The following is an 11,472-nucleotide window of genomic DNA, read 5'->3' on the forward strand; positions in this document are numbered from 1 at the left end:
TGTCTATGTGCTGTATGTCTATGTGCTGTATGTCTATGTGCTGTATGTCTATGTGCTGTATGTCTATGTGCTGTATGTCTATGTGCTGTATGTCTATGTGCTGTATGTCTATGTGCTGTATGTCTATGTGCTGTATGTCTATGTGCTGTATGTCTATGTGCTGTATGTCTATGTGCTGTATGTCTATGTGCTGTATGTCTATGTGCTGTATGTCTATGTGCTGTATGTCTATGTGCTGTATGTCTATGTGCTGTATGTCTATGTGCTGTATGTCTATGTGCTGTATGTCTATGTGCTGTATGTCTATGTGCTGGTATGTCTATGTGCTGTATGTCTATGTGCTGTATGTCTATGTGCTGTATGTCTATGTGCTGTATGTCTATGTGCTGTATGTCTATGTGCTGTATGTCTATGCCTCCGGTAATTCATGTTCCGTTTAAGCGTCTTTTGCATTCGGTTTTGTACACCAGTTTCAAACAGCTAAAAATACAATATTTTGGTTTATGGCTAATATATTTACATTCTATATTTTCACAGCGGGTTTAGATGGTACAATGATTCTAACTACACTCGCTTGTTTTGTCCCATAAACTGAAAAGAGGCGAACTATTAGAGTTTTACAACCGGGGAAACGGAGGAGTGATTTCTGCATAGTGTCTCTAACAGACCGTTTCATTCAGAAGGAGGGTTTAATCTTCACACAACATCAACTATAAGACAACACTGCTCAGAGAGGACCAAGGGGAACTAGATAATAATCATTGTAAAGATGTTACGACATGTGACACTTCTTTATAGTTCAAAAGGCAGGACAGTAAAGGAGAATAACAGAAGCAGGGCATAGTAAAGGAGAATAACAGAAGCAGGGCATTGTAAAGGAGAATAACAGAAGCAGGGCATTGTAAAGGAGAATAACAGAAGCAGGGCATTGTAAAGGAGAATAACAGAAGCAGGGCATTGTAAAGGAGAATAACAGAAGCAGGGCATTGTAAAGGAGAATAACAGAAGCAGGGCATAAAGGAGAATAACAGAAGCAGGGCATTGTAAAGGAGAATAACAGAAAGGGCATTGTAAAGGAGAATAACAGAAGCAGGGCATTGTAAAGGAGAATAACAGAAGCAGGGCATTGTAAAGGAGAATAACAGAAAGAGGGCATTGTAAAGGAGAATAACAGAAGCAGGGCATTGTAAAGGAGAATAACAGAAGCAGGGCATTGTAAAGGAGAATAACAGGCTGGAAGGAGAATAACAGAAGCAGGGCCCGGGATAAATACACCTCTTCCCCCAGTCATTGAGGAGACTCTCTCCATGCAGACACACCTGGGCTGGGTGTGTCCCGGGATAAATACACCTCTTCCCCCAGTCATTGACAGAGACTCTCTCCATGCAGACACACCTGGGTCTGGGTTGTCCCGGGATAAATACACCTCTTCCCCCAGTCATTGAGGAGACTCTCCATGCAGACACACCTGGGCTGGGTGTGTCCAGGGATAAATACACCTCTTCCCCCAGTCATTGAGGAGACTCTCTCCATGCAGACACACCTGGGCTGGGTGTGTCCCGGGATAAATAACACAGGGCTCTTCCCCCAGTCATTGAGGAGACTCTCTCCATGCAGACACACCTGGGCTGGGTGTGTCCAGGGATAAATACACCTCTTCCCCCAGTCATTGAGGAGACTCTCTCCATGCAGACACACCTGGGCTGGGTGTGTCCCGGGATAAATACACCTCTTCCCCCAGTCATTGAGGAGACTCTCCATGCAGACACACCTGGGCTGGGTGTGTCCCGGGATAAATACACCTCTTCCCCCAGTCATTGAGGAGACTCTCCATGCAGACACACCTGGGCTGGGTGTGTCCCGGGATAAATACACCTCTTCCCCAGTCATTGAGGAGACTCTCCATGCAGACACACCTGGGCTGGGTGTGTCCCGGGATAAATACACCTCTTCCCCCAGTCATTGAGGAGACTCTCCATGCAGACACACCTGGGCTGGGTGTGTCCCGGGATAAATACACCTCTTCCCCCAGTCATTGGAGAGACTCTCTCCATGCAGACACACCTGGGCTGGGTGTGTCCCGGGATAAATACACCTCTTCCCCCAGTCATTGAGGAGACTCTCCATGCAGACACACCTGGGCTGGGTGTGTCCCGGGATAAATACACCTCTTCCCCCAGTCATTGAGGAGACTCTCCATGCAGACACTGATTTTGGTTGTGGCTGTTTTTGTTTTGTTTGCATTGGCACCTTTCAACACCCCTCATTGTCACATTTATGCAGGCAACCCACTCACTTACTGACTACTGACTACACACACACCAGTGTTAATTACATTTAGTTTACTTCAGTTAATAGATATATTTTGTTGATCCTCCACATCGTCTCCCTTTATGTTACTCACTTACTGACTACTGACTACACTCACACCAGTGTTAATTACATTTAGTTTACTTCAGTTAATAGATATATTTTGTTGATCCTCCACATCGTCTCCCTTTATGTTACTCACTTACTGACTACTGACTACACTCACACCAGTGTTAATTACATTTAGTTTACTTCAGTTAATAGATATATTTTGTTGATCCTCCACATCGTCTCCCTTTATGTTACTCACTTACTGACTACTGACTACACTCACACCAGTGTTAATTACATTTAGTTTACTTCAGTTAATAGATATATTTTGTTGATCCTCCACATCGTCTCCCTTTATGTTACTCACTTACACTACTGACTACACTCACACCAGTGTTAATTACATTTAGTTTACTTCAGTTAATAGATATATTTTGTTGATCCTCCACATCGTCTCCCTTTATGTTACTCACTTACACTACTGACTACACTCACACCAGTGTTAATTACATTTAGTTTACTTCAGTTAATAGATATATTTTGTTGATCCTCCACATCGTCACTTTGAGCCGGTTCGTGACGCCACCGTCTCGGATTGAAATAAAGGAAATAACATCCGATATTCAGCTACAACAAGGACTTCTCACTAAACGGAGGAAACGCCCCATTTCCCCCCTATTCCAGGAGACGACTTGGATCTGTTGATTACAACATTACAAGCCCCCTTTTGAATCTGTTGATTACACGACTTCAAGCCCCCTTTTGAATCTGTTGATTACACGACTTCAAGCCCCCTTTTGAATCTGTTGATTACAACATTCAAGCCCCTTTTGAATCTGTTGATTACAACATTACAAGCCCCCTTTTGAATCTGTTGATTACAACATTACAAGCCCCCTTTTGAATCTGTTGATTACAACATTACAAGCCCCTTTTGAATTTTGTTGATCTGCCCCCAGTTTTTTGATCTGTTGACACGACTTCAAGCCCCCTTTTGAATCTGTTGATTACACGACTTCAAGCCCCCTTTTGAATCTGTTGATTACACGACTTCAAGCCCCCTTTTGAATCTGTTGATTACACGACAAGCCCCTTTTGAATCTGTTGATTACACGACTTCAAGCCCCTTTTGAATCTGTTGATTACACGACTTCAAGCCCCCTTTTGAATCTGTTGATTACAACATTAGACTTCAAGCCCCCTTTTGAATCTGTTGATTACACGACTTCAAGCCCCCTTTTGAATCTGTTGATTACACGACTTCAAGCCCCCTTTTGAATCTGTTGATTACAACATTACAAGCCCCCTTTTGAATCTGTTGATTACACGACTTCAAGCCCCCTTTTGAATCTGTTGATTACACGACTTCAAGCCCCCTTTTGAATCTGTTGATTACAACATTACAAGCCCCTTTTGAATCTGTTGATTACAACATTACAAGCCCCCTTTTGAATCTGTTGATTACAACATTACAAGCCCCTTTTGAATCTGTTGATTACAACATTACAAGCCCCCTTTTGAATCTGTTGATTACAACATTACAAGCCCCCTTTTGAATCTGTTGATTACAACGACTTCAAGCCCCCTTTTGAATCTGTTGATTACAACATTACAAGCCCCCTTTTGAATCTGTTGATTACAACATTACAAGCCCCCTTTTGGATCTGTTGATTACAACATTACAAGCCCCCTTTTGAATCTGTTGATTACAACATTACAAGCCCCCTTTTGAATCTGTTGATTACACGACTTCAAGCCCCCTTTTGAATCTGTTGATTACACGACTTCAAGCCCCCTTTTGAATCTGTTGATTACAACATTACAAGCCCCCTTTCGAATCTGTTGATTACACGACTTCAAGCCCCCTTGTAAATTGTATAACATTACAAGTGTAACACGGAAACCAAAATGGATTCGTCATGTCATTACCAGGTCATGTTGTGAGGAAGCCCACTGGGCTATGTGATTGGTTGTCATTATATCCAGAGGAACTAATAGGAAGAAAAAGCATTGTCTGTTGAGTAATAGTCCTAAACAATGGTGCCCAGTAGACTCACTCGGTGGACCAATCAGTGGCACAATGAAGTCACTACCTTGATGTTTCTCTGGTAAATCTAACGAGACCCTGCTGTAACTCAAGCAGACAACAACAGATCAACATCAATTCACTGGGGATATCAGCTCAAACGCGGCTCTTCACAGGCGTAACGAATGACACAACAACATATTCTGGATGTTCTTCACATACACCTTTTTCCATCTCTTGGGCTGTTGTTGTCCTTCCATACTCCATCACAACCAGCTGTTGTTGTCCTTCCATACACCATCACAACCAGCTGTTGTTGTCCTTCCATACTCCATCACAACCAGCTGTTGTTGTCCTTCCATACTCCATCACAACCAGCTGTTGTTGTCCTTCCATACTCCATCACAACCAGCTGTTGTTGTCCTTCCATTCCATCACAACCAGCATCACAACCAGCTGTTGTTGTCCTTCCATACTCCATCACAACCAGCTGTTGTTGTCCTTCCATACACCATCACAACCAGCTGTTGTTGTCCTTCCATACTCCATCACAACCAGCTGTTGTTGTCCTTCCATACTCCATCACAACCAGCTGTTGTTGTCCTTCCATACTCCATCACAACCAGCTGTTGTTGTCCTTCCATACTCCATCACAACCAGCTGTTGTTGTCCTTCCATACTCCATCACAACCAGCTGTTGTTGTCCTTCCATACTCCATCACAACCAGCTGTTGTTGTCCTTCCATACTCCATCACAACCAGCTGTTGTTGTCCTTCCATACTCCATCACAACCAGCTGTTGTCCTTCCATATACTCCATCACAACCAGCTGTTGTTGTCCTTCCATACTCCATCACAACCAGCTGTTGTTGTCCTTCCATACTCCATCACAACCAGCTGTTGTTGTCCTTCCATACTCCATCACAACCAGCTGTTGTTGTCCTTCCATACTTCCATCACAACCAGCTGTTGTTGTCCTTCCATACTCCATCACAACCAGCTGTTGTTGTCCTTCCATACTCCATCACAACCAGCTGTTGTTGTCCTTCCATACTCCATCACAACCAGCTGTTGCTGTTGTTGTCCTTCCATACTCCATCACAACCAGCTGTTGTTGTCCTTCCATACTCCATCACAACCAGCTGTTGTTGTCCTTCCATACTCCATCACAACCAGCTGTTGTTGTCCTTCCATACTCCATCACAACCAGCTGTTGTTGTCCTTCCATACACCATCACAACCAGCTGTTGTTGTCCTTCCATACTCCATCACAACCAGCTGTTGTTGTCCTTCCATACTCCATCACAACCAGCTGTTGTTGTCCTTCCATACTCCCATCACAACCAGCTGTTGTTGTCCTTCCATACTCCATCACAACCAGCTGTTGTTGTCCTTCCATACTCCATCACAACCAGCTGTTGTTGTCCTTCCATACTCCATCACAACCAGCTGTTGTTGTCCATACTCCATCACAACCAGCTGTTGTTGTCCTTCCATACTCCATCACAACCAGCTGTTGTTGTCCTTCCATACACCATCACAACCAGCTGTTGTTGTCCTTCCATACTCCATCACAACCAGCTGTTGTTGTCCTTCCATACTCCATCACAACCAGCTGTACTTGTCCATCACAACCAGCTGTCTTCCATACAGTCCATCACAGGTTCCATTCAACGCAGCTGTTGTTGTCCTTCCATACTCCATCACAACCAGCTGTTGGTCCTTCCATACTCCATCACAACCAGCTGTTGTTGTCCTTCCATACTCCATCACAACCAGCTGTTGTTGTCCTTCCATACTCCATCACAACCAGCTGTTGTTGTCCAGCTTCCATACTCCATCACAACCAGCTTTGTTGTCCTTCCATACTCCATCACAACCAGCTGTTGTTGTCCTTCCATACTCCATCACAACCAGCTGTTGTTGTCCTTCCATACTCCATCACAACCAGCTGTTGTTGTCCTTCATACTCCATCACAACCAGCTGTTGTTGTCCTTCCATACACCATCACAACCAGCTTCCATAATCCATCACAACCAGCTGTTGTTGTCCTTCCATACTCCATCACAACCAGCTGTTGTTGTCCTTCCATACTCCATCACAACCAGCTGTTGTTGTCCTTCCATACACCATCACAACCAGCTGTTGTTGTCCTTCCATACTCCATCACCAGCTGTTGTTGTCCCAGCTCCATCACAACCAGCTGTTGTTGTCCTTCCATACTCCATCACTACCAGCTGTTGTCCTTCCATACTCCATCACAACCAGCTGTTGTTGTCATTCCATCCAGAGATCAGCAGCTGAGCCTCAGGCATTGAGGAGTACACCCCCAGAGCCAGACAGAACAGGTGAGAGGTTACCAGACGGTCCTCTAGGTCACTGCTTCCCAAACTGGGTGCTTTCTACTTCCTCTTCATAGTTGTAATAGTAGAATGCACAAGGTGCAATTTTGGAAATTGGGTAGTGCATTATCAGAGTTAGAGTTCGAGTTAGGGTCAGAGTTAGGGTCTCGGTCAGAGCTAGGGTCAGGGTCAAAGTTACGGTCAGAGTTAGGGTCTGGGTCAGAGTTAGGGTCAGAGTTAGGGTCCGAGTTAATGTCAGGGTCAGAGTTAGGGTCCGAGTTAATGTCTGGGTCAGAGTTAGGGTCTGGGTCAGAGTTAGGGTCCGAGTTAATGTCTGGGTCAGAGTTAGGGTCTGGGTCAGAGTTAGGGTCTGGGTCAGAGTTAGGGTCAGAGTTACGGTCTGGGTGAGAGTTAGGGTCTGGGTCAGAGTTAGGGTCTGGGTCAGAGTTAGGGTCAGGGTCAGAGTTAGGGTCTGGGTCAGAGTTAGGGTCAGAGTTAGGGTCAGAGTTAGAGTCTGGGTCAGAGTTAGGGTCAGGGTCAGAGTTAGGGTCAGAGTTAGGGTGAGAAGACCATAAACTGAGTAACGTACCTTAGCCACCCTGTTAGCCACCTCCCTGCCCACCATGAGGCCCTGGACGAAGGTCCTTGCAGCGATGAAGGCCCTGGTGACCTGGGCCTTTAGTTTCCGGGGTGCGTCACCGAAAGGCTTCAGCTGGTCAGTGTATTTACTGACACACTCCATGTAGTCGTCGGTGAAGTGGTACTGAGAGTTCAGCAGCTGAAACATCCTCTCTAGCAGACGGGACCAGAAGTCATTCAGCATCTCCTCCAGGTTGACGTTCCCCCCGGTGTAGTAACGCTTCAGCTCCGTGAACAGGTCCTGGAACAGCTCACTGTTCTGCATGTACAGCTTCCCGTAGGTCCGCGTGAACATGTTATTCAGGGATTTCTCACTGTTGTCGAGGAGCTCCAGGAAGAACTCTGTAAGGAGGGGAGAGAGAGGAGGAACGTTACAGAGGTGTTGAGATGGAACGTAGACTTTGCATACGGAAGCTCAGCATTGTGTCTATGGAATGTCATGTATTGTATTGTATTGTATGCAAGGCCATGTCTAAGCGCTTGTCTATTTTGTCAACAGCTTCTGACAAAGAGACCAGATTTTCTGCAGAGCTGCTCCAGTCTCAATGCAATCTCAAAACACCATGCTGGGATTTTCAAAGACTGCCTTTCATTCACTAGTTTATTCAAATATTATTCTATACAGGTACTTTGGAGTACAACAGCAAAATCAAAAGCAAGATGAAACATAAAACCAGAGGTCTTGGTTTTATTCTTCATATTTCTGGATGGACACTATTTATTTCTCCAAAGAGTAGAGCAATGGATAATCCACTAAACAACCAGATCCCCTCCCTCTCCCCTCTCCCCCCCCTCTCCCTCCCCTCTCCCCTCTCCACTCTCCCTCTCCCTCTCCCTCTCTCCCTCTCCCCTCTCCCCTCTCCCCTCTCCCTCTCCACTCTCCACTCTCCCCCCTCCCCTCCACTCCCCCCTCTCCCTCTCCCCTCTCCCTCTCCCCTCCCCTCCCTCTCCCCTCTCCCTCTCCCTCTCCCCTCTCCCCTCTCCCACTCTCCCCCTCCCCTCTCCCTCTCCCCTCCACTCTCCCTCTCCCTCTCCTCCCTCTCCCCTCCCCTCTCCCTCTCCCTCTCCCCTCTCCCTCTCCCCTCTCCCTCTCCCCTCTCCTCCCTCCCCTCTCCCCTCCCTCTCCCTCTCCCCTCTCCCCTCTCCCCTCTCCACTCCCCTCTCCCCTCTCCCTCTCCCCCTCTCCCCTCCTCTCCCTCTCTCCCCTCTCCACTCTCCCCTCTCCCTCTCCCCTCTCCCTCTCCTCCCCTCTCCCTCTCCCTCTCCCCTCTCCCTCTCCCTCTCCCTCTCCCTCTCCCCTCTCCCTCTCCCCCTCTCTCTCCCTCTCCCCTCTCCTCTCCCCTCTCCCTCTCCTCTCCTCTCCCTCTCCCTCTCCCCCTCTCTCCACTCTCCCTCCCTCCCTCTCTCCACACTCTCCCCTCCACACTCTCCCCTCCCACTCTCCCCTCCACACTCCCCCTCCACACTCTCCCTCCTCCACTCTCCCTCCCCTCTCCCCTCTCCCCTCCACTCTCCCCCTCTCCCCTCCCTCTCCCTCTCCCTCTCCCTCTCTCTCCCTCTCCCCTCTCCTCTCTCCCCTCTCCCTCTCCCCTCTCCCTCTCCCTCTCTCCCCTCTCCCTCTCCCCTCTCCACTCTCCCCTCTCCTCTCTCCACTCTCCCTCTCTCCCTCCCACTCTCCCCTCCCACTCTCCCTCTCCACACTCTCCCCTCCACACTCTCCCTCTCCACTCTCCCTCCTCCACTCTCCCTCTCCCTCTCCCTCTCCATTCTCCCCTCTCCCCTCTCCCTCTCCCCCCCTCTCCCTCTCCCTCTCCCCCCTCTCCCCTCTCCCTCTCTCCCTCTCCCCTCTCCCTCTCCCTCTCCCCCTCCCTCTCCCCCTCTCCACTCTCCCCTCTCCCTCTCCCCCTCTCCCTCTCCCCTCCCTCTCCCCTCTCCCTCTCCCCTCTCCCCTCCCCTCTCCACTCTCCCTCCCACTCTCTCCCCTCTCCACTCCCCCCTCCCACTCTCCCTCTCCACACTCCCTCTCCCCTCCACACTCTCCCCTCCACACTCCCTCCACACTCTCCCCTCCACACTCTCCCCCTCCACACTCTCCCCTCCACACTCTCCCTCCTCCACACTCTCCCCTCCCCTCTCCCTCCACTCCTCTCCCCTCCCACTCTCCCTCCACTCTCTCCCCCTCCACACTCTCCCTCTCCACACCTCCCTCCACTCTCCACACTCTCCCTCCCCTCTCCCTCTCCACTCTCCCCTCTCCACTCTCCCCTCTCCACTCTCCCCTCCACACTCTCCCTCTCCACTCTCCCCTCTTCCACTCTCCCCTCCACTCTCCCTCTCCACTCTCCCCTCTCCTACTCCACCCTCTCCCCTCTCCACTCTCCCCTCCACACTCTCCCTCTCCACTCTCCTCCTCCACTCTCCCCCCTCCACACTCTCCCCTCTCCACTCTCCCTCCCACTCTCCCCCACTCTCCACTCTCCCCACTCTCCCCTCTCCACTCTCCACTCTCCACTCTCCCTCTCCCACTCTCCCCTCTCCACTCTCCCTCTCCACTCTCCCTCCCCTCTCCACTCTCCCCTCTCCACTCTCCCCTCCACACTCTCCCTCCACACTCTCCCTCTCCACTCTCCCCTCCACACTCTCCCCTCCACACTCCTCCCACACTCTCCCCTCCACACTCTCCCACTCCCCTCTCCCATTCTCCCCTCTCCACTCTCCCTCTCCCTCTCCCCTCTCCCCTCTCCACTCTCCCCTCTCCACTCTCCACTCTCCACTCTCCCCTCTCCACTCTCCCCAGCTGGACTGGGGGTCACTCCCTCCCCTTTAACTCTTTCAGGGCACTATCCACCTTTATGTTTAACTAACAAGACACTCTCCACAGCTGGACTGGGGTCACTGGATCATTTACTGGGGTTATGTATACTAACAAGACTCTCTCCACTCTCTCCCAGCTGGACTGGGGGTCACTGGATCCTCTAACTAACAAGACACTCTCCACTCTCCACAGCCGGACTGGGGGTCACTGGATCCTTTAACTAACAAGACACTCTCCACTCTCCACTCTCCACAGCTGGACTGGGGGTCACTGGATCCTTTAACTAACAAGACACTCTCCACTCCCCTCCACTCTCCACTCTCCACAGCTGGACTCTCCCCTCCACACTCTCCACTGGACTCTCCTTTAACTAACTCTCCACTCCACTCTCCACTCTCCACTCTCCACAGCTGGACTGGGGATCACTGTCACTCAGGGCACTATTTCCTTTAACTAACAAGACACTGGATCTCTAACCACTCTCCACTCTCCACAGCCGGACTGGGGGTCACTGGATCCTCTAACTAACAAGACACTCTCCACTCTCCACTCTCCACAGCCGGACTGGGGGTCACTGGATCATTTAACTAACAAGACACTCCACTCTCCACTCTCCACAGCCGGACTGGGGGTCACTGGATCCTCTAACTAACAAGACACTCTCCACTCTCCACTCTCCACAGCCGGACTGGGGGTCACTGGATCATTTAACTAACAAGACACTCTCCACTCTCCACAGCCGGACTGGGGGTCACTGGATCATTTAACTAACAAGACACTCTCCACTCTCCACTCTCCACAGCCGGACTGGGGGTCACTGGATCATTTAACTAACAAGACACTCTCCACTCTCCACTCTCCACAGCCGGACTGGGGGTCACTGGATCCTCTAACTAACAAGACACTCTCCACTCCCCTCCATGTCTAAAAATGCCCAGTTACCCAATTATTTTGGTTACCATGGCCAGAAGTCACTGTGCATGTCTAATAACAGAACCAGGACCATTTAAAAGCTGTTCACATGGGAATATAATGTCAGATATTTAGTTACAAGATAATGTCACTGTGCATGTCTAATAACAGAACCAAGATATTTAAAAACATGTTCACTGATGGGAATATAATGTCAGATATTTAGTTATGTAAGGGATATGTACCAACTGGGGTTATGTAGCACAGATGATTAGAGATGTCACTGACTGGGGTTATGTACAGGGAATAGTTCACTCACTCAAATAATGGGGATATAACCACTGACTGGGGTTATGTAAAATATCCCATTTAAAAA

At 49.1% G+C, this 11,472-nt stretch overlaps 1 protein-coding gene across 1 annotated transcript in view; it reads right to left on the reverse strand.

Annotated features, from left to right (window-relative positions):
- LOC124019866 (glypican-6-like) overlaps window positions 1-8,068 on the reverse strand; it is a 218,291-nt gene extending 210,223 nt beyond the window's left edge. Inside the window, exons 1-2 of the mRNA XM_046335306.1 lie at window positions 8,044-8,068; window positions 7,320-7,711 (exon numbers count right to left, since the gene is read on the reverse strand). Coding sequence (XP_046191262.1) covers window positions 7,320-7,711; window positions 8,044-8,068 — 417 coding nt within the window. The remainder of the gene's footprint in view (window positions 1-7,319; window positions 7,712-8,043) is intronic.
- Window positions 8,069-11,472: the final 3,404 nt, after the last annotated feature.

This window comes from Oncorhynchus gorbuscha, unplaced genomic scaffold, assembly GCF_021184085.1.
Source record: "Oncorhynchus gorbuscha isolate QuinsamMale2020 ecotype Even-year unplaced genomic scaffold, OgorEven_v1.0 Un_scaffold_705, whole genome shotgun sequence".
Taxonomy (NCBI): Eukaryota; Metazoa; Chordata; class Actinopteri; order Salmoniformes; family Salmonidae; genus Oncorhynchus; species Oncorhynchus gorbuscha.